We start from the raw sequence: 22899 nt of genomic DNA, 5'->3' as shown, positions 1-22899 counted from the left end.
CCGCTCTGCGGCATGTGGGATCTTCCCGGACCGGGGCACGAACCCGTGTCACCTGCATCGGCAGGCGACTCTCAACCACTGCGCCACCAGGGAAGCCCCAGTTGAATGAATGAATGCTTTCTTGTAGAGGAAACTGTACCTGTCTCTCTTACTCTCTGTGACATTCTCCAACACTCTGTGACATACATGGTAAAGTGTAAAATTAACTTCACATGGCTCTTTTGGTTCCTCCTCCTTGGGATCAGGCCTGCAGCTGAGTAGGCTATCTCCACGTTGGGGTGATAAGGACCTCAAAAGACTGTTTCAGGGCTTCCCTGGTGGCGCAGTGGTTGAGAGTCCACCTGCCGATGCAAGGGACGTGGGTTCGTGCCCCGGTCCACGAAGATCCCACGTGGCGCAGAGTGGCTGGGCCTGTGAGCCATGGCTGCTGAGCCTGCGCGTCCGGAGTCTGTGCTCCGCAAGGGGAAAGGCCACAACAGTGAGAGGCCCGTGTACTGCAAAAAAAAAAAAAAAAAAAGACTTTCAAACAGCTAGATTCTTCCACTCTCCGTTTGAGCAGGGTTTTTGAAAAAGAGGGAGCATTTCTGGGGCATTGGAATGTCTTGAACAAAAGAATTTTCCAAGATTGGGGAACAGGTTGAAGACTTCACGTCTGAGATCTTCTTTTCCTTCTCTGTCCCCAGGACAAAGCTCTATCTGTACACTATCTAAAGGGGAGAATACTCTTCCAGACCCACCCCTCCCAGGCTTGATAAAGGCAAGAACTCCAGGGCAGGAAACTGGGAAAGACACCTCCGAACCCAACAGAGCTGTTAGAAAAGAGGGGGATGAGGAGACTCAGAAACAGGATTATAAGAGATTGAGCTTCCAAGTATGTGAGTTCAAGGCCCCTGGCCCTTGTGGTGTATCATGACAATGTGAGAACAGTCACATTCTAAGTAAAGAGAAATGGGATGGTTATTAGATCATTCAAGCCCAAATCTCACATTGGTCCAAATTGCCTATGAACACGTGCCGAGGTGGCAAACTCAAATGTCTACACGGCCAGGCAGATGATGAGTGAAGTGAGCCACATGTGAGACAATAGGGAGCGGAGGGGAGTGTGGCGAATGGGAAGGGTTGGGCCTCCTTTAAAGAGAGCAGCCCCTATCGAGCTCCTGCTGATTAAAGCCAGGGCTTCTCATTTTTCAAGTGAAATTGGAAACCTTCATTTTTAGGTGAAATGTCCCTATCTTAAAAATCCCAGGAAGGTCAAAGTAAGATGATGGACAATCAAGTTATGGCCCACCCATCCCCAGTTTGCAACTTTTGTTTCCATCCATCTTGGGTGCTGTCCCGTCTTGTGATCTTAGACTAGTGGGTTTGTGAGATCCTGACATTTTCTGGAATCATCTTCTGAGCTGCGACAAAATCTCTCCTTTGCAGCTTCTTGCCTCCACTGGAGTCACCTCCTTTTCCAAACACAGAGGCCTCCTCCCACGCCCTGGGCCAGCACCTAAAGGAGATCGCTGGGTAGCCACCAGGAACCATCTGCCCTGCGCCTCTGCTTAGACAGCCAAGCGCGGCTCAGATGCCTGAGGTCCTCCAGGGAAACTGCCATCTCTTGAGAACTAAAGTGCTGCTGATACTACGAGGCTTGAAAGTTGTGTCTGAAGGGATGAGAAGCAGGGCAAAAAAGGCACAGTGTTCAGTTAACATTTTTTAGGCCACGAGGAGAGTGGGCAGCCGCCAAAGCACTGGGGCCAAGGCGGCACGACTTTCTTAGCAGATCATCTTCTGCAGTTTCGGTGTCTTTTGCTGGCCGTCTCCTTGTTTCCTCTCTTGTTCTCTTGCCAGAGACCCTAGGTGACTTTCTTACAGACAATCAGGTGGGTCTGGGTCCCTCGTCAGGGTCATGAGATGGAGGACGCTTGTTCACCAGGCCAGTATTTGATTATTATTCAGGAAGAGACTGAGGCAGGAAGCAGTGAGGATCCTCCAGACTGAAGCCCACAGACGACCTCCAAGCTCGCTGGAACTAGCAGCACCACCCTGTTCCCCAGGCGCCTAACCAGTTCCCTTTAATCCAGCTTTATTGAGCATCCAAGGTGCAGAGAGCATTGATGTAACCTTTGCTTGCAAGTTGCTTACAGAGATGTAGAAGAAGAAGACAATTATACAAATAACCACAGTGAGAGGACAAAAGGGGCAAAGTGCTGTAGGTTCAGAAGAGGGATGAAACTTCAGTCGGTGGGGGGAATCAGGAAGGGTTCCCTGGAGGAGGTGACAGCTGAGGTGGGCTCTGAATTTTAGGTAGATTTGGACGTGTGGGGAGGTCACTCCTAGGAGAGAGAATAGTATGAGCAAAGGCAAGAAGGAAGGAATGTAAGGGTTGTGTTTGGGGGGAATAGTCCGTTTGAGGGAATATGGGGGCCAGAAGGGAAACTGAGTCAGGAACCTGATCACCAATACCCTGGAGTGCGTGGCTAAGGAATTTAGATTTTCTTGGGTTGACACTGGCAGCCTTTGAAGGATTTCTGCAGGGGACTGCAGTGATCAGAGTTGGGCTGTACTCGGAGCTGTGTGCAAACTGGGCTGGGAATCAGGAGAGGGAGAGAGGGGGGCGCAGTCAGGAGCTTATTATGATTTGGGCAGAATTACTGAGGCAAGGTGTGCGGCGTGGGACTGGAGGTGAGAGTACGGGTGCGGGGCCCATAAGGATGTGCCTGCCGTCCCAGCCCCTCCCCCTTCTCAGGCATCTGCTCCCGCAATTCCACCAAAACCTCCCCCTTTTGAGACCCCAGTGACACCCTCATTGCCAGTTCCAGTCCTCGTACTGGGATCCTCCCTGCAGCACTTGACACACACGGCCTCCCTGCCTTCACCAATAAGCTCCCTTCCCCCGGCCTCTAGGACACCACTGCTTCCTGCTGTCCTCCCACGTCTCTGGCCTCTCCTTCCTTCCTGATTGTCTCACCTTCCAGTCCGCGCATCCCTCCTACTGAGTCTCAGCTTTAAATTCCATCGACATGCTGATGGCACTTAAGTTGGTATCCCCAGCCTGTACCTCTCTCTGAACTTGTATGTTCAACTTCGTACTTGACTTCTTCACTTGGAGGCCTAACAGCTGACTCAATGTTAGTATATTCCAAAAGGGCCTTGACCTCGTATCCCGATCCTTCTTAGGGCCTTTGTATTTGCCGTTCCTCTGTCCCCACATGCTCTCCCCCAAGTAGTCACAAGACTTGCTCCCTCACCTCCTTGAGATCTTTACACCGACCCACTCTATCTAGATTTGCACCCTCCCATGCTACCTCCTCCTTCTGCTTGCTTTCATCAACATTTCATGCAACATACATTTTACTTATTTATGTATTTGTTGTTTGCTTGCCTCCACTAGAATATATATTTTCTGATGGAAAGGATTTTTGTTTTGTTTTGAATTGCTACATTCCCAGCCGCTGCAAGTGTGTGGTGCATGGTGGCCACTCAGTGCATGTTTGTTGAATGAATGAGTGAATTGAAAACTGAACTCTGTCCCTCTTTGGACTTGGGGAACAGGGCCATGAGGAAGGTCAAAGATAAAGTTCCAATGTGGATGCCTGGAAGATACCAGGGTACAATGCTAAAGAAATTTAGAAACAAAGAAGCTTGAAAGCAGTGTGAGTTTAGATTGGGACGTTTTGAGTTTGAGTGACCTGGGGGGCATCCTAAGATGATACCGGCAGGATTTGGATATGAGGGTTGAGGGCTCTGGGAGAGATCGGGAGTAGATGTAGATTTGGTCATTGCTTACATGGCAGTGATGTCTTTAAGCCACAAGGGGAGGTGAGGGGGGAGAGAGAGAGAGAGAGAGAGAAAGGGGACCCCAAGAACAAATTATTGGGGAACACCTACTTTAGGCGAGTAGTTCAAGAGAAAAAGAATAACCAGGAGAGTGAAATGTCATGGAAGCCAAGATAGAATTTCAAGGAAGAAGAAATGGTTGATGATACTGAACAGTGCACACTGGGGTGCAGGATGAAGCCTGGGAAAGTGGTGTTAGGTGTGACCACCTAGAGGCCTGCTCTCCTGTTGCCCAAATGCCCTGGATGGCCTTGAGCACCAGGCAGGAGCTCAAGGGCAAGTTGTGGACACAGGGAACTGCCCAGTGGTGTGACCAGACCTGTTCTGGAGGCAGGCTAACCAGAGTGTAGGACGACTGGGGAAGGGAAAGAAAGTGGACACACGCTTTAGGATGACACGGCAGCCGTCCAGACCTAAGGAGTTGCCTGCAAGTGAACTTAGGGGCTGGTGGCTTCCATGTTCAACTTGTAGAGCAAGAAAATGACTGGCCCAAGGTCACCGGGGTCCATAGGGTTCCCGGACCTCCAAGACAGGTATGACCATTGCTCACTCCATGTCACCAGCAATGGTTATTTCCCAATGCTGTGGCTCTCTGGCCTCCACAGCTAATATTTGTTTCCTATTGATCCAATCCCCAGCCTGTTACTTTTTAACTGGAGTCGGGGGTTCAAAGGCCTGACTTTTGTTTAAACGCTCATTAGGATGGGGAGGGCATGTCCCCTGATAACCTCAACTGATGAACAAGCAAGGATCTTCTGAGTAAATAATAGGCTGTGCAGAAGGCCAGACGGGGTGGACCAGAGCGGGGTGAGGCTGGGGGTCGGAGAGGAGAAGACTGAACTGGCAGAGGGCCTCTTCAAATTTGTAAGAGCTGAATAACTGGAATTCAAAAGACAAATCCCAAACCGAAACTTTCCACCACAAACAATATTAAATATAAGTTAATATCTAAAATCCTTTATCAAACAGAAACTCTTTAGGAAATGTACATCCTGGCACTCCATCAAATAGTTCCTGAGAGTAGAGAATCCAGCCCTATGGCCCTTCAACTCTGTTCGACTAAGGGATGCTCGTGTTGCCCTGGGATCTGGACAGTATGGGGCCCTTGCTTTTGACGGTGGAGACTTCTGTCCTGGGGCGGCGGCCAGAGAGGCACAGCGGCTCCCCGTGAGGGGCTGGGGTTTTTCTTGGAACAGGCCTGTCTTTTCAGCTGGGTGCCCCTTATGCACACTGGATTTTGTGGCTTGAAACAGGGCCTTTGCCCTCAAAAGCCCTCCTCCACTCAGTTTGCTGATACACAGATGCCATAATTTCTCTCTTTATGCCTGTTGGTTGAAGCCAAGCTTCACCTCTGGAGTTTGAATACTTCTAGAAGGGGTCATGCATGTCGTCTGATCGGTCATGTACATCTTAGTGTAAATGGGCGTCTGGGCTCTTCTCTCTGAGACGAGGTGTGTTGGAGAGGATGGAGGATGGGCCAGGGTGAGCGGCTGCGCAGAGGCTTTGAGTCAGACAGTCCGGTTCAGATCTCTCTTCTGTAAGACTCTTGCTCTCCCGGTCTGTTTCCTCGTACGTTGAGGGTGATAATATCTATCGTATTAGACTGATGTGGAGATTCACGGGAAGTAGTAGTACTATTAACCTAAGAGAGTAAATTGAAGACTCCAGAGGCTCGGCAGATGTCAGCAAGGCCACTATCCCAAGGGGACATTCATTCTGCAAAGTGATGCCGAAGGCTGCTGATTCCCAAACTCCTTGCCCTGTCCTCGGGGCGCTGCTGGATATCTCCCAGCCTCCCTCGCAGTTAGGTGTGGCCACGTGACTAGGTGAGGCGTGGCGGGGCGAGGGCTGCTTCACCGCTCCCGTCCTGGCCTTCCTGCAAGGCCTTGCACCGGCTCCCCCTGCCTCTGCCTGGGGGCTGCGGAAGGTGGGATGAGAGACCCCTCCACCTCCAACTCTTAGAGTTTACTGTCCCGTCCTCGGGTGGGCGGAGCTCCAGTTTCCACAAAAAGCTTCTGCGCTCAGCGTGTCGGGGCCCTTACTCTGCTCAAGGGCTTCTCCTGCGTTTTGAGGAAGACATGGGGGAAATCCAGAGCGAGCAGTGGGCTCTGGCCCCTACCAGCAAGAGGCAAAATTTCCTGCGCATGTCTACCAAGATTTATTCCCGCCTCGGATGATGTTACTTGAGGTTGATTGAAGCTTTTAAAAATCATGCTGGTCTCGAGTCGGCTTGGAAGTGAGAGGCTGCCTGGGGTGCACCCCGCACCCCTGTGTGCTCGGGCCCTTCCCTCCCATGGGGCCTCCTGCACTCTGCTCCCCCCGGGGGGTTTAGGGAATGAGACCAGCTTGATGTGTTCCCAGGGTTCCCCTGAAAACCTAGGTTTTCTGCCTGAAGTGGGATACTGACAGGTCTGACCCTGACCCTGGTGGCTGCCTGTCCCCAGCTGGGCCGCTAGCCCCTCTCCTGCCCTCATTTCTGCCCTGGGCTCAGTGACGAGCAGCCCTTCTGCTGCAGACAAGCCGCTGGAGGGAAGGGACAGGGTGAGAGGTCACACTAGCCCCCGGGGACCCACAGGGGCACCGTTGAGAAGCTAATCGTCCCCTCCCTGGGGGCCTGCAGTTCCCAGGAATGCGGATCACCCACGGCCATCATCCGCCGTCTCTGCAGGGCTGCCCTGGCTTCTCCCGAGGGCAACAAGTGAGGTCCAGTCCTGGTCCTCCAGGCCAACAGCACTGGGCAGGTAGGGAGCGATCAAAGGCAAGAACCCGGGACCCACACGGCCAAGGCCCTTCTGAGTCAGACATTCCGCAACCGTGTGATTAAAGCTTGATGAGCCCCGGGCACATAACAGTGCAGAATAATCATCTGCCTTTAGCTGGTCTTGTTATTCAGTCTGAACAAGGCCACGAAGGATTGAAAACTGGTAACTTCTTAGTTCTGGGAACTGTATGTAAAACTCCCACGGTACGGTATTGCTTAGAAATTGCCCGAATGTGTCATTTCCCTTTAATCACAGTGGGATGTGCCTCTCCGCTGTCACTCAATCATCTTCAGTGCTCAGGCGGGAGGTTTCCTTGCTGCAAGGCCCTCACACGCCCCCCAAGCTAATTTGACTGCGAGCAAACTTCTTCCGCAGAGAGAACAAAAGGCTCTCCCCAGGCATTAGGGTGGGGAGGGGCGAGCCGAGGGCTGTGGGAGGAAACGTGTGCCCTCCCCTCCCACCACCAAGGCCCCAGCCCCGTCTCTGCGGCTCTGTGCCCTGTTCTTACGGTGCGCGATGCCCCGAGGCTGCAGAAGTGCAGGTGACGGTTACGGGAGCACCTGAAGCGACAAGTTGGCTGGACACCCGGCCAAGGACGGGATTAGGTTAGAACAGGCAGCTCAGACTTCAAGATAACGGCAAGTCCAGCAGGCGGACACACAGGAGCCGCGAGCGAGGGGGCCTGGGCTGGGCTGATGCACGGGCGGTTGGGGCCTCCGACCTCCTCCCTGAGGCACTGGGTGCTGAGGGCACCCCGACCCCAAGGCCCAGCTGAGGGGAGATGCCGCTTTGCCCAGGGGCAGGGGGCGGCCGCTCCACTGCTTTCCATCGAGTTCATCCTCTGTCACCTGTGACTTGCTGCTAGGATGGATGTGGGACTCGTAGGGAAAGGAAAGGAGGCACAGCCTGGGGACACTGGCTGGGGACACGTTACAAAGGGGCTGAGCAGGAAGGTGACAGGCTGACTGGACTAACTCACCTTTTCCTCAGGCTGGGCCTGAGGTCAGCCCTACAAAGGGAATCTTGGTTCTCCCCCTCCTCAGTCCCCACCCGTGGGTGTCCCGAGTTGGGGCCAGGGTCCTGCAGCCCACTTACGAAGGGGTCCGTATCGGGTCTTAATAACAGTCACCATCATTTTGTTTTCCTGTCCAATTTAAGTCCTATAAATACTTGCTGAGAGGCCCCGTAGCCCGAGTCCTCTGGAAACCCAGTTCTGAGAAGTATTGTCTCCCAGATGGGGGCGCACCAAAGGGACGGGAAAGTGGCATCTGCCCTCTTATGTCCAGGGGCCCCTTTGAACGTGGTTCCCCAGAGCCAGCCACAGCGATGAGAATCCCTGGATACCCATGCTCACCACCACCTTTTACCAGGGACATTAGAGTTTCAGAAGTGCCTAGATCACTCTGGGACTTCAGAGCAGGTTAAGAGCTTACTAACTTAGCAGCTGTGTAACTGATGTATGATGATTAATTCCTATTTCATGTATCTCATCATTTGTGTTTCTCTCTGAGAGTGAGCATATACAAAGTTCAGAGTGGCTCTATCTGCCGGTACCTTCCTTGTCTGTTCCTGTAAGGCTGGAGGAGGCCGCAGGATCTCAGAGGCTGTCGATACCTTTCCAGCAAGATACCATCTACTGCTGACTGAAAGAGACAAGTATCAAGAAACCAGGATGCAATTATGTCCTGATTTGGATGTTACCTCCTGGCAGTCCCGGAGGGGGCAAGTTAAGGCCATCGAGAGGAGGCTTAGGCGCTAAAGAAAAAGGGAAAAAAATTTGAGGAGTCTATGTGCTTTATCAGGGAATTGACATGAGATCTGGATTTTGATAGCATCTCCCTTCTGAGAACCATCTTGAGCTTCATTACTGAGTCTCATTAACTGACATAAATTGAGGGTTCGTCAGATGAAAACTGGAGGTGAAATATGACTTTCCAGGAATGGACTTTATATTACTGTAAGGTCGGATCTTAACAAACGGCATCGCGAAACAGAGGAAAGCTTCAAGTGAGCTTTATTAGGGGGTGCTCCCGGGCGAGGTTCACTGGTCCGAGAGAAAGGGGCCAGAGAAGGCGCACCCGGGCGAGGGTTGGGCAGGATTTTATAGGGGAAGAAGGGAAAGGGGTGTGGTGAATCTGGGAGGGCGCAGGGTATTCCTTATTCGGTGGTCTCTTCGGGTATCGTGGTGATATCTGGTGCCGGTTACATCAGTCTTGGGACCGCTAGTCCCGCCCCTCGAAAGGCGGGAAGGCTGGGCCGGGTGGAAGGTCCCCAGGTCAGTTCCTGGAACTGGGTGGTCCGGAGAGTTTCGGTCTGATACAACCTGTGAATCTGATTGCGTTCCCCTGCCTCGGGCCAGTTGACCTTACATCCCGACATCTTTGGTGTAATGGGGTGGCGTTCTGATCTCTGGCTCCTTCATGCTGAATGGGGGCGTCGAAAGGGGAGTCGGGCGACCAGAGGTCCGAGGCTTAGGGGAGACCAGTGGGGGGTTCTGTAGGAAGCAAGGTGTAAGGACCGAGGAATATTTGGTTTGTGGCCACCCGAGAGACTTCCTCCATGCGCCTGCGAAGGAACCTAAGAAAACGGGGCAAACATGAGCAAGATACAGATGAGAATTAAGGGGCCTAAGATTGGTGGTAGCCAGGTATAGAGGGTGGATCGCCACCAATCAAAGCGATGGAGGGCGTTTACGTTGTCTTCGACGAGTTCTGTTTCATTGATGTAATAGCAGCATTCCTCCTATAGGAAGAGGCAGGTACCTCCGTTGTCAGCCGTCAGGAGATCCAGGGCTGGTTGATTCTGGAGAGCGACTCGGACTATGGAGGTGATTTGGCGCTGGAGAGAGGAGATGGAGGCGGCGGAGCCTTCAATGGCTAGCTGGAGTTTATGTTCTAAGTCACGGGATGTTGAAACACTATGTGTTAGAGCTCCCCCCGACCCCACCCCGAGGCCTGCAGCGACCAGGGAGGAGGCGAGAGAGATGCCTGCGACCAGAGGAAGAAAGATAGCTCTTTTCCGTCGGGTAAAGGGCGGCGTGAGTAGCGAGGAAAATTCAGCTTGGCTATACAGTGTGAGTTGTGGGACGAGAGTAACGGGGATACATGGGAAGGGGGAGGAAGAATTGATCTCTTTTGTGAGGGAACCATTGCACCGCAAAAACATGCCTGGTGGTGCTTCAATTGATGTGTTTACCGTGAGGGATGAGTTGCAAAGAAACCCAGTATCAGCTAGATTTGGGCGGCTGCCGTAGATTTTTTGAATCAAGGAATATGGGGAATAGTAGGTGGGACTCCTGGATGCAGGAGGGGCCCAGGAGGGAGAGAGACTTGTGGCCTAGGAGGTTGACCAGCCGGTGGGAGGAAAACACGGTTAGTGGGTGGGCCAGAGTCAGTTTGAGTGTTTGTTTGGTCAGTTCGGCTGCTGCTGCTAAGGCCCGAAGGCATGGTTGCCATCCCCGAATGGTTGGGTCTAGCTGTTTGGAGAGGTAAGCCACGGGGCGGTAGGAAGGCCCTACAGGCTGGGCAAGGAGACCAGTGGCTATTCCGGCCCGTTCATCCACAAAAAGGTGAAAAGGTCAGTTTGGGTTGGGCAGAGAAAGGGGAGGAGAAGATATCAGAGCGTTGCGGAGGGTGAGAAAGGCCTGTCGAATGGCGGAAGGAGAGGTGAGCGGTCCTTGAGGGGTTTCTTTAGCGGCTAGATATAAGGGTTTGGCGAGGAGAGCAGAGTTAGGGATCCAGTGTCGGAAAAATCCTATAAGGCCCCAAAAGGAGAGAATTTGTTCCGCTGTTTCCGGAGGCTGGAGTTCACGGATAATCCGGGTGCGATCGGCTGTTAGACTTTTTGTGGTAGGGGTAAGGTGGAGCCCCAGCTAGGTTACAGAAGATACAGATAACTGAGCCTTGGCTGGGGAGACCCGATAACCGCGAGAGCCAAGGTGATTGAGGAGATCTGCAGTATGTTGTCTTGAGAGGCTGAGAGATGGGCTGCAAAGGAGGAGGTCATCTACATATTGAAGGAGTGTGCTGGGGGTAAGGGAGCAGGAAGTGAGGTCCCGTGCCAGCGCCTGACCGAAGAGGTGAGGACTGTTGCGGAAGCCCTGGGGAAGAACTGTCCAGGTGAGCTGACTGGAAGTATGAGTATCCGGATCCGTCCAGGTAAAGGTGAAGAGGAAATAGGAGTCGGGATGTAGGGGGACAGTGAAAAAGGCATCTTTGAGATCCAGAACCGTAAAGTGGGTTGTGGATGGGGGGATATGGGAGAGCAGGGTGTATGGGTTTGGTACTACTGGGTGGAGAGGAATTATGGCCTCATTGATTAGTCGGAGGTCCTGGACCAGGCGATAATCCCCAGAGGCCTTGCAGACAGGCAGGATAGGGGTGTTGCAGGGAGAGTCAGTGGGGATAAGGAGTCCTTGGTTTAGGAGTCTGGTGATAATAGGTTGTAGGCCCCTAAGGTGAGTCTCAGAGATGGGAAATTGGGGCCTTCATGGAAATTTGGAGGGCTCCTTTAGGCGGATGAGGACGGGGGAATGGTGTGTTGCTATTATGGGCTTAGAAGTATCCCAGACTTGGGGATTGATTGGGTTCGGTGTGATTGGAAGAGGGGGATAGGAGGGGGAGGGTTCTAGAGACAGGCCGAGAGGAGGAAGCAGGAGTTGGGAGGAGGGGACCTTAGGGTCAAGTCTAACCAGCTGGAGGGAGGCCCCTAAGTGGAAAAGGACATCTTGGCCTAGCAAGGGAACTGGGCAGGTTGGTATGACTAAGAAGGAACGAGTGAAAGGGAGGCCTTCGATATGACATGGGAGTGGACCGGTCTGGAGTGCGAAGGATGGCTTGCCGTCAATACCCATGACCGAAATCTGGGAAGGAGAAACTGGCCCGGAATAAGTAGGCAGGACCGAATAGGTAGCCCCTGTGTCCACCAGAAATGAGATGGACTTACCTGCTACCTGTAGCGTTACCCTGGGCTCGGCGAGGGTGATGGGGGTCTTCGAGTCCGGGCGCTGTCAGTCGTCAGCCAATCCCAGCAGTTCGAGTGGTAATGACGTGGGGTCGGCCTGCCCCCCGCGTGGAGACGCTGAGGGAGGGCCAGTCGTAGGGTAGTCACTCTTCCAGTGGCCCGTTAGCCCGCAGCTGGGACAGGGCTTAGAAGGGGGTTGGGGATTGGGACGTGGGCGAGCCCAGCGGCCTTCTTTTCCGCATTTGAAGCAGGCCCCCGGCGGGGTTGCCTTTTGCGGACCCCGTGGATGCTGTGATCTATGGGAGATGGCCGGCCTTAGGGCGGCTACAAGAGCTTGGGTTTGGAGGGCCACCTTCTGGTGCATCCGAGCCTGTCGGCTGGATTCTGCCAAATCCTCACGGCCATTGTAGACTTTAAAGGCCGTCTTTACCAGATCTCGAATAGGGGTTTGAGGGCCGTCTTCTGCCCGTTTTAATTTCTTTCGGATGTCCGGGGCTGATTGGGTGATAAAATGGGTGGCTAGGACCGCTGCCCCTGCCGGGGTGTCGGGATCCAGCCGGGTATAGAGGGTTAAGGCCTCTGTAAGGCGATTCAGAAAGATAGCTGGATTTTCGTTAGGTTCTTGGGTTATCTCTTTTAGTTTTTCAAAATTGACTACTTTATGAGCGGCAGCCTGCATGCCAGCCAGGAGGCATTGGATCATGAGGTCGCGTTTATGACGGCCATCTTGGCCATCCTGATAAGTCCAGCCTGGATCGGTGCCAGGTACGGCAGTCGCTCCGACAGGCATGGAGTTGTCGGTAAGGTGAACCTGATCTGCATGGTTTCGGGCAGCAGTTTGAATTCTTTCCCTCTCGTCAGGGGTCAGAGTAGAAGATAGGATCACAGAGATATCGTGCCAGGTTAGATCGTAAGCTTGAGAGAGGTAGCGAAATTCTTTGATGTAGCGGGAAGAGTCGGCAGAAAAGGAGCCTAATCGCTTTTCTATTTGAGAGAGATCTTGGAGGGAAAAGGGAACATGAACTCTAACTACTCCTTCCGCTCCTGCCATCTCCCTCAGAGGGCAGAGGAGATTTGGATCTTGTCGTGAGAGCGTGTATGTGCACTAATTGGCGAGGCAAGGGGCGTGGGAGGAGAAACCGTTGAGGGAGGCGGGGGAGCGGTTGGATGGGCCGGAGCGGGTTCGGGAGGAGGAGGGACCGCTTCAGGGTTGGGTGGAGGCTGGAGAGGAGCTCTGGAGGGGGGAGAGGGGAGAGATTCGGGTGGGTCGGCTAGTGGAGAGGGGTCATCGTCAAAGGAAATTAGGGGCTTGGATGTAGGAGATGTCTGGCAAGAAGGATCTGGGAAGTGGAGCAATCGACGCAGAGGGAGGGGCGGGAGCGTAAATACCGGAAGGCCTGAACCTAGGGGACCTCAGACCATTTGCCCGTCCTGCGGCAGGAATTATCTAGGTCACGGAGGATGTTAAAATCGAAAGTCCCTTCAGGAGGCCATTTGGATTGATTGTCTAGAGGATATTGTGGCCAGGCCACAGTGGAATAGAAAATAAGCCGTCGGCGACGGAGATCTTAGGAGAAACCGAGGGCTGTAAAATTGGCTAGGAGACACCCCAGGGGCGTCTTAGAATCTGGTTTCGATTGTGAGGTTCCCATGACCCCCAGTCTGTCCCTGAGTGAATGGAGAGGGAGAGAGGCGTCCCTGGTCTCTGTCTCCAATTCACGGCAGGTCGGAGGGCGGTCAGGCGATTGGGACGTCTCCACAATCGCCCGAGGCCCGGAGATTGGACGGAGGAGTCCTTGACGCGGCCGCGATTAGGGAAAGGGAGTCCGGCGGGTAGGGACTTTGGGGTTCGGAGGGAACAAGGGAGCGGGACTTACTCCGTTTTCTGCCGGATCGGGTGGATGAGTGGAGGTTCCCTGGTTGTCTCCTGGGGGAGGGGAGGAGCGGCCCGCGCGGTAACCCGCGGGGCTTGGTACCCCTCCCGGGTTTCGGCACCAAATGTAAGGTCGGATCTTAACAAACGGCATCGCGAAACAGAGGAAAGCTTCAAGTGAGCTTTATTAGGGGGTGCTCCCGGGCGAGGTTCACTGGTCCGAGAGAAAGGGGCCAGAGAAGGCGCACCCGGGCGAGGGTTGGGCAGGATTTTATAGGGGAAGAAGGGAAAGGGGTGTGGTGAATCTGGGAGGGCGCAGGGTATTCCTTATTCGGTGGTCTCTTCGGGTATCGTGGCGATATCTGGTGCCGGTTACATCAGTCTTGGGACCGCTAGTCCCGCCCCTCGAAAGGCGGGAAGGCTGGGCCGGGTGGAAGGTCCCCAGGTCAGTTCCTGGAACTGGGTGGTCCGGAATGTCTCCAGGTCAGTTTCTGGAACTGGGTGGTCCGGAGAGTTTCTGTCTGATGCAACCTGTGAATCTGATTGCGTTCCCCTGCCTCGGGCCAGTTGACCTTACAATTACCACTTGGGTATAATCCATCAAGTCATTAATTCTCAAATTTAATAAAAAGACAGATGGATAAGAATAGAGGTGCATCCCATTAAGCTCAAGCCATGTGTTCTGGGAAGCCTTTAATGATGTTTTTAAAGATGTGGAACTTCTAGGGAGATTAAGGAAGTGAACATACTATCTATAAATCTGCAGGCATTTAAATAACCTCCCTGAGACAATTAAGGCGATGCACTCACAAAGAAGCTTTAAATCAGACAACCCGTAATACTTGATGTAGAAAAAGTTCCAGCTTCCATAATTCTTTATTAAATATTTGACAAGTTGCATCACTTCTTTACAACGACTTCATTTTGTCACATTACTCTTTTGCTGTCAGGAAAACAATCCACAATTTCTCTTTAGATCTCTCAAGAAAAACGAAAAGCAAAAAGGATTTGTCCTTCAACTAAACGTTTTCTGCCTGTATCAAATTCAACCGTATTTTACAGCTATTCTGATTGTGAAAATGAGCATTTATGCATACGTTGTCTTTTAAAAATTTTCCAAGTTGTTTGGTTTTTAATCACTGTATCAAATGGTACTTGGCTCTATATTAGGAGGTGGGTTTATAATAAAAAGTTATGAAACACTGAGAATTCATTTGGAATGCTTGAAACTTTTTTCACCTTAAAAGTCACTGTTTTTTTCATGTTTCGTTTGATAATAGATGCTGAGTTACGAGGTGACGGCATATTATATCATCATCTTCCTGGGGTGCGCTCAGGCTCTGAGGGTCAGAATTCTCAGGACACAGCTTGGAGAAAACTGTAGAAGGGACTAAACTCTCACTCCCTTTCGAAACCAGACTCCTCAAGGTAGGTGTAAAAATGCTATACAAGTATGTAAAGATATATTTGGACAGCATATGTACGTATATATATTACATACATAGTAGTGAAGGAAGCACAAAGATATGCAGAGTTAACATGAAGGAAACCGTGACCATCTAGGTGAAATTAGTCTGAGAAAGAGGGGCAAACTGGTTTATATAGGAGCACAGATGTCTGTGGACACAGGGTCATGGTCATGAGAAGGCTTACAATGCACTGATGCATGTTGAGAAGGTAGTACCCAGAGGTCTGTCGCCAATGTTGTTATAGTCTATCATTACTCATACAAACACAAAACCAACCAACAAAAAGACATGCATCTTAAACATGCGTCGCTCTGCACCTAACACCTTTGACGAAGGGGCGCGGTCTAATGAGAGGTTTTCTTGGAAAATTCCAGACCAACAGAAAGCTCTCCTTTTCTATGAAACATACCAGCTCACGTCCTAAGGCTACAGCTTTGTCTCCGACGCACTGAAAACACTCTTGGGTCGGGGTGTGTGTGTATGCAAAGGTATATACACTATTCATTAAGGCTTCGATAAATTAAAAAAAGTGGTCCAAAGTATGTCACATTTTCTTCCCAGTTTTAAAATCTAAAGTACAAAGTGGAGTCTATAAGGATTTTTAAAAAAACACATCTCAGCCCTAAAATTGGCAGTTTCGACTTGACTTATCCAGATGTACCCTGAAGTCTGAATAAGACGGAGGTAGCGCAGGACCTCCTGGGGGTCAGGAAGGGAGCAGGCCAGGCAATGGCCCTGCACAGCAGTGCCCCCTACTGGCAAGGCAGAAGATGACACCAGCGTCAGTACAGGGGTGCAGAGTCAGGGTGAGGAGGAAAGAGCAAACAAAGAGAAGCGCTAGTACAGGGCCTGGGTCGGGGCTGGAGACCTGATTAACCCAGGCTCTCTTCACAGATTCTGTCATTTCAGACGTGAGATACAAGACCTAGGAAAATACTTGAGTCACGTGTGGAACAATTAGCAACTGTTAGACAACATGTACCCCTGCTGTGTGATCCTGCCAGTTCCAAACTGGTTCTCTTGAAAAGCAAGTTCATGTGCAGCAAATCTAATTGTTCTGTTTAACAATGTGAGATGCAGAGAGTGGTTCAAATATTTTGCAAACCGTTTCTCTCAGAATCTGTCACTGCATCCTTATGTGGGAGGAATAATCCATGTCAGGTTGCTTTAAGCATCTGTCATCTGACCTTAGGGAGTATCTGATGTTCGCTACCAATGGGCCTTTGGTAAATAACGGCAAGTATTTCAGGAAAAAAGAAGGAGCGCTGAGACAAATGCCGCACTGTTCCTGTTCCAGAGGCGGCAGGTAGAAAAGCAGCACACTACCTGAAGCTAATCCCACTGGGTGGACTTTCCAAATTCATCTTCAGGCTGACAAGAGTCAGAGATAGAAATACCCAGGACTTTTACAGGTGGCTGTGATAACCGATGTTTAAAAGACTTTCAACATGCAATATGTAAACTCTGGCACTTACTTCTTAACCTCAAGGCAAAATGGCCCATAACAACTCTTTTTCAGCAAACTGAAGAAGCTAGATTCAGGTAATTTCTAAGAAAGCAGAGGCTCTAAGAGACCCTGGACTGCGGAGTAGCGTCGCTGCTAAGGACACCTAGATGAGGTGACACCGCCATCCTGCCGTCGTCCCCCAGGCCTGCTGACCGGAGCAGGCAGAGGCCCAAGGGACCGCCCGGCAGCCTGCCCCACATGCAGTGCATTTTCCTTACTGCCTTCTGTGGTTACATCGCGAAGGTGATGGAGAGTGGTCGTCAGGGTTGAGAGAAAACAAGATGGGTCACTATTTTAGACAAAGAGTGAAACACTGAGAATTGATGAGAACTAGGGAACGTTATTTGGATTAAAAAAAAGAAAACCAAAACCTCCAAACTCTAGACCCAGCACTTCTGAGCTGTCACTGAAATCAGATATTAAGGGATAGATGAGCTGAATTGTCATTCACAGTTACTGCCTTTCAAGTATTCATGGGGGTTTACTTTGGTAATTCTTATCTGTTCTTGGCACAGAAATTATCTTAGGATGGGTTTTCTTTCTTATTTTCAATACTTTGCCTAATTTGCATTTAGTGAATATTCTGATTTTTTGGAATATACAGTTTACAAAAAAGACAGAAGAATCCTAGTTCTTAGACAAGAATCGTTGGATTTCTCCCCCTATAATTACACACTCACTCTCAGAACCCATCCAAGCATAGTGCTCTCCCAGGCTTTGGCATAAGTCATAATAAGAAAGCCGAGTCTGGACTTGAGGGGCTACAAGATGGGGGAAGTTTGCCACTGAGACATCTGTTACATTGAGTGACGGGAAAAGGCCCCACCAATCTGTAAAAATAATGAACAAGATTGTTTTTTCTAATTACTCAATATGTAGGTTTTCTGATCACTACTGGATTTAAAAAAATCAGTATGAAAAGGGAACAATCCTCAGCTCTGTAGAAATCCACCTTCTTTTAGACACCTAGGCCTCTGCACCGCTTCAGAAAACTCCTTTACAAGCACAAACATTCGTGGCTTCCCACAAGCCACCCAGAGCCGGGGTAAATTGAGCTTGTAACGCCAAAAGATCCTAAATGGAGGCCCTGAAACCACGATTTTATTGTCTTATCTACAACTGGCAGGAGGTGAGATGGCTAGTGTCCCCTGACTGCCACCACGGGTCTAGGACAACACAGGTTAAAAAGGACAGCAGGACTGCTGGACTCCCACCCTGCCTCAGGCGTTCTCTCAAAACATGACAGAATTCTGCAACAAGGACTCACAAGCGGCCAAGAATCGAATGCCACAGAACCCTCCATCCCCGCCAGGACCAGCTGAAGAGCCGGACGTCAGGGGATCAAATCAAGTCTTCTCTCGCACTGTTAATCCAGCACACAACGGACACAACTTGGGCAGTACACGGTAAGGAAGCATGCAACGTGTCACTGGGAACAAAACCCGGTTAGATGAACTGTCTATTAATCTTTGCAGTGGCGTAGAAATCACAAAACGATCGGTGAGGACAGGTCTGTAGGCTCAGCTTTACAGCCAGGTTTTATACACCAGCAGCCAGATTCACAATTGATAGATATTGCACCGGAAAGGTGTGTGCAGAGGGAAGAAATCAGCATCACAGTCAATGCTCATGACAAAACCCCCCCAGAAACCAGATATGACCTCCATGTCATACAGCAAGTGCCTTCAGAATTGGCGCGGTTAGAACAAAAGTTGGTTATTTAGTTACCGTCGGCAAACGTGTACAAACAGGAGACCGCACAGGCCTAGTTCCCACAGTTTCAAATTGCGCAGTGCCAAGTTTCATTCAAGTGTCTCTACTGAGAACAGCAAAGAGGGAGATATGACAGAAGAAGGACTGTACAGCAGCAGGAAGGGTTAAGTAACTTCTCTTACGAGAAATGACAGTCCAACCCTGCCTCAAATGTGTTCTAGCACACGTAATTACTTCTAAGGAATAATGGTGTGATTCCTTCAAGTCAACACAAATTTTATCATGCTATGATACAATTCTCTCAGCCTGCAGCTATTACGCTAAATTTGCACAAAAAACGTAATTATCCAGTTTGTTTTCATTCTGAGCATGGAAAAAATCGCCATGATGCCTAATGTTATGGTTTAAATTCTCTCCAAGTATTTGTCTGTAGAAGGCTTTTGGACAAAAGTCATTCTTCCAATGTAATCAGGTAGGGCGTGGGGCTGTCCAAGTACTTGAAAGATAAAAATGTCACCGACATTAAACCTGGCGTGAAATTCAAATACAAAAAAATAATATGCTCACTTTTCCAAGTACATGAGACATCTTTAATTGTAGTGAAATAAAATCTGCAAATCGGTCTAAATCATTTTAAAAAGTAAACATGAGTTGTAATACTATACCTGTAGAGTGATTAATTCCATTCGCTGTCATTATAAAGTATGTAAAATATTTATTAAGGGCTTGGCCTACAGAGGCACAACATAAATAGAATAAGTCCTCCTAAAATGTAATTAGTATACACATCAACCAGTTGGTAACTCGTGGTGGAAAACGCAGGAACGCGACCTGGGACTGGGTTCCCATGTTGGCGCGCGGGCAAGTCGCGGGCGAAGGCGCTGCTCCGGGAGTCCGCGCTGTGCGCTGCTCTCTGCCAGCGTCTCTGCAGAGTCTGTTAGGCGAATGGAAAAGTGCAAGCAGGACTTGCGTGAAGAACAACCCTCCCGAGGCAGGGGGTGCTTAATCCACCCCCTCGAATCCTTGGGCATTTTCCACAGCCATGAGAAGCTTCTCTCGTAAATCTTCAAAGGTTTCATATGGAGGTAAGTCAAGGCGATTAAAGCTGCAAAAGTTAACAAGAAAGCATAGGTAAAAAGCCATCATCACTGCCCTTTAGTTACCCCAGCACTTCCTGGATTTGGCTAAGGGGGCACCTGGTGTTCCAGCAAGAGGATGTAAAAGTCTCAACTAGCAAAAATATTTCTGATTATCAAAAAGTAAATTGCAGCGATGATACTGCCCACCCCAAACGTGCTATATTAACCTACGGGGGAAGAGGAAAGAATTTTCTAATCGTCCATGAACCGTCTCTACTGGGACCAAATGTGGATCCTGGAAAACCCTGCCAGGAAGGGAGACAAGACAGGCAAGGTAACTGACATACACACGGAGATGTCAAAACCCTCGAAGCACAAAGAACTTCCGCAGCAGGCTGAACTGAGGCTGCATCTGTTTTTAACGCTCTCCTTCATTCGACACCATTTTAGGAAGCCCCAGTGCTTCCATGTAGCACATTGCTTTGCTTTTAGCGCAGCCCTGTGAGGCACGTTATGTTTTCTCAATTCTGCAGATGTGGGTCCCGGAGCCCAGCGGTGGGTCAACATGCCCCAGGTCTCACTCCTGACAGCACCGCAGATGCAAGACCAGAACCCAGGCTGCCTGCAGCTCTGGGACCCCAACACTGAGCTATCCTCTAACCAAAGTCAGGCAAGTCATCAACACGAGGAGTGAAAAGCCTCACTTATAAAAAGCCCCTACACACCTTGAGGCTTTGGCAGGGGTGTTACAAGTCACCTCGGTGACAGTGAGTTCTCCAGACATACATGTGACCTCTGTGAGCAAAGGATTGTACTCGTCCATGGGACTGAGTTCAAAGTCTGTCTCTGCCACCTGCCAGCTGTGTGACCTCAGACAAGTCGCCTCCGTCCCTAAATCTGTCTGCTCTTCTGTGAAATGGGGAGACTGCTGCACAGTGCTGGGAGGGTCAGATCAGAACATATAAAGGGGGTCTGGCACACAGCAAGCCCCAGAGCCAGCGACCATTGCCATCACACACACACCATTCACCGCTGGCCCCCACTGGGCATGAGGAGCTAGAGCCCCAGACACAGAACTGGTGCCCGTGCAGGTGCGATGGCCACACGTACACACACACGTACACACGTGCCTTCGTCCGTGATGCTTTAGTTAGAGCTGACATTTGTGGGGCATCTGCCCTGTGCCAGAACCATTGAGGACTTTTCATCTACCACCTCAGTGAATCCTAGCAACCAGCCTGTAAGGTAGGTACTGCCTTATCCCGATTTATAGAGGAGGGATTCAAGGCACAGAGAGGTTGGGTAACTTGCCCAAGGTCACACAGTAAGCGGTAGAGCCTGGATTCAGCCCCAGGCTGGCTCCAAAGCCCAGATCTGCTTCTTCTGCCTCAGCATTTAAAACTGCTCCCTCCTGGCACTGACATAGGTTTCCAAGCACGAGCAGAACAACTTCTTATGTTTTAAAAGCTAATGATTATCAGCAGCAATAAGAAACAGACCCATATCCATGGTGGGCCCTTTAACAACCCCTAAAGTATTTAATAAGACACACTGAGCTCTGAGATTTTTTTTTAAAATAGCCACCAAACATCAAAAGACACAGCAGAGCAGAACACCGTGCTTCTCAAACCAGAGGTCTCGGAACCCCAGGGATCCTGAAGGCGTGAGTCTAAAAGAAGTGTTCAATGTTTGGTTTTCATCATGATAATGATTTCAAACATCATTTCACCAGTGATAGAGACAGAATTCCACTTCTGCAGGCTATACAAAAAAGAAGAGGTGGCTGTTGTCTTGATTTTAAGTTGGTATTTCACAGTCTAGGGCCTGCAATCCCTGTGGGGTTTCAAGGATCTGTGGCCATTTTTTCCCTTTAAAAAAGGTCCATATATTATTCAAGTTTGAGAAATACTGGAGTAATGGAGAGAGAGAGAGGCAAACAGGAGAATGTTAAGAGCTGAGGTTTGGAATTATGTGAGCGCTCTGTGCCTCAGTTTCTTCATCTGTGAGGAGAGGGCAGTAACACGACCCACCTTTTAGAGTCGTTGTGACGAGGATACGGGTTAATATACATGAAGTGCTTAGGATGATGCCCGGAACACAGTAGTGCTTAACAAGTGGTACCGTTACTTCTGACGTCAGGAGACGGGGCTGGCCTGCCACCAACTATCTGTGTGACCTCATTACCCTCAGTGGCTTTGGCCTCGTCGTGTGGAAGATGTGTGGGCCAAAGGAGATTCTTTTTAGGTGGGTCTGTGATTCTTAGTAAAGCGGAATTTTAGATACCCCAGCAGTGACCTTTGACAGAACAGAGGAATGAAGCCCTTTAATGTTGAGACACTCAGCAGTTACATCTGAGAGTTTCACGAAAGCTCAGAGAGAAGCAGCTCCACCAGCCCTTGCTCTCCTAGTAAATCAGGTTTTAATTTTGAAGCTTAATTCTGTATTGTATATTTTCATAAAACATGGAAGAGATTAAACATACGTGTGGCTAGGTTTTATTTAGCCACATATACGGCTGTCGCTGTGAAGCAGCCAGCGAAGCGCCTGTTTCCTACGTTACAGCGGGAGCCGCGGCTGGATGGAAGGAAAGACACAGCAGAGAAAACAGAGTAAGTCCCACCCCACCAGCCAGTGTGGCTGCAGTAGAACTAGCGCTCTCCTCCCTCTTCGTCTGGGGAGAGGATCATCGAAGAAGAGACTCTGAATGCTTTAATCCTGTGACACACGGAGAAGAAGCGAGGCTTTGGTAAGAGCCGGCGGGGTTGCTTTCCTCCTGTGTGTAGACCTCTGTCCTGCCTAAGGAAAAGCAATGATTCTACACCCTAGATCTCCCCACCAACCACCTGGGCAGCTCTGAAAACCCCACGGCCCAGATCACACACCAGGCCAACTAGGTCAAAATCTCTGGAAGTGGCACCCCGGCACCAGTATTTTTTTTTCATGCTTTCTAGGTGGTTCCAATGTGTAGCCAAGGTTGAGAACCGCTGAGTTCAGGGTCTTATCTGGGCAGCACCGTATTTTAGTGGTGGCTCAGCACGTGAACTCCGAAACAGAAGAAGAATCCAACAGCAAGATATCTGTCTACAGGGCCACAGAGGGTCATGGGATGAACACTCAATACTCGGTTCTCTTTGAAGAGGCTGGGAAGAAAGTGAACCGTATCGCTGAGGCAGTCGCTTAACTGAAGTGGTCGGGGTGCAGATTGGAATCCTGGCAGACCCGAGTTCAAATCACAGGCTTCAGGAGCCCGTGCGCTACGGGATCACGAGGAAGCTTCCCAAGAGCCCACAGGAGTGCTAACAGCGTACTTCAGGCTGCCAGCAAGGTTAAGGGTCTGACCCACACAGGACAGCCACGCCCAGTGATGCAGCTGTTCCTCCAGCTGAGTTTGGGAGCGCTGCCCCCCATGCCGCCAGTGCTGGGGCTCGGTTCAGTGCTGGCTACTGAGCCCAGAAAGCTACAACTGACTGAGGGTGTTTGGAACAAAAGCTCCACGGCCAAAACATTCTACCCCCAAGAATAAAGGCAGAGGATCAAGGGACACTGACTGCTCTGGCGATCGGCCAGTTTTAGCGAGAGTCAGCCTGCTCTCCCGGTGCCACCGGGCAGGGACCACATCCATTCCACCCAGAGTCCTACGAAGGGTGTAAATGGGGAAAAACTTGCTTTCCGGTGAGGCGAGGGAGTCAAAGAGAAGCGGAAGGCCTTT

General features: G+C 50.5%; 1 protein-coding gene and 1 long non-coding RNA gene across 5 annotated transcripts in view; one reads left to right on the top strand and one right to left on the bottom strand.

Moving 5' to 3' along the window:
* LOC132502663 (uncharacterized) overlaps positions 1-22899 on the top strand; it is a 61565-nt gene that overhangs the window by 19851 nt on the left and 18815 nt on the right. Inside the window, exon 2 of the long non-coding RNA XR_009534514.1 lies at positions 14703-14850. This is a non-coding gene — a long non-coding RNA (uncharacterized LOC132502663). The remainder of the gene's footprint in view (positions 1-14702; positions 14851-22899) is intronic.
* The window catches only part of NEDD4L (NEDD4 like E3 ubiquitin protein ligase), a 358858-nt gene continuing 353778 nt past the window's right edge, over positions 17820-22899 (bottom strand). For all 4 annotated transcript variants that reach the window (XM_060118688.1, XM_060118689.1, XM_060118690.1 and 1 more), the window contains one exon: positions 17820-19216. In XM_060118688.1, the coding sequence (XP_059974671.1) occupies positions 19114-19216 (103 nt within the window). In that variant the 3' untranslated portion in view covers positions 17820-19113. The remainder of the gene's footprint in view (positions 19217-22899) is intronic.

This window comes from Mesoplodon densirostris, chromosome 15 (genome assembly GCF_025265405.1).
Source record: "Mesoplodon densirostris isolate mMesDen1 chromosome 15, mMesDen1 primary haplotype, whole genome shotgun sequence".
Classification (NCBI taxonomy): Eukaryota; Metazoa; Chordata; class Mammalia; order Artiodactyla; family Ziphiidae; genus Mesoplodon; species Mesoplodon densirostris.
The sequence above is the reverse complement of the archived record's forward strand: the minus strand, read 5'-3'. Positions and strand labels throughout refer to the sequence as shown.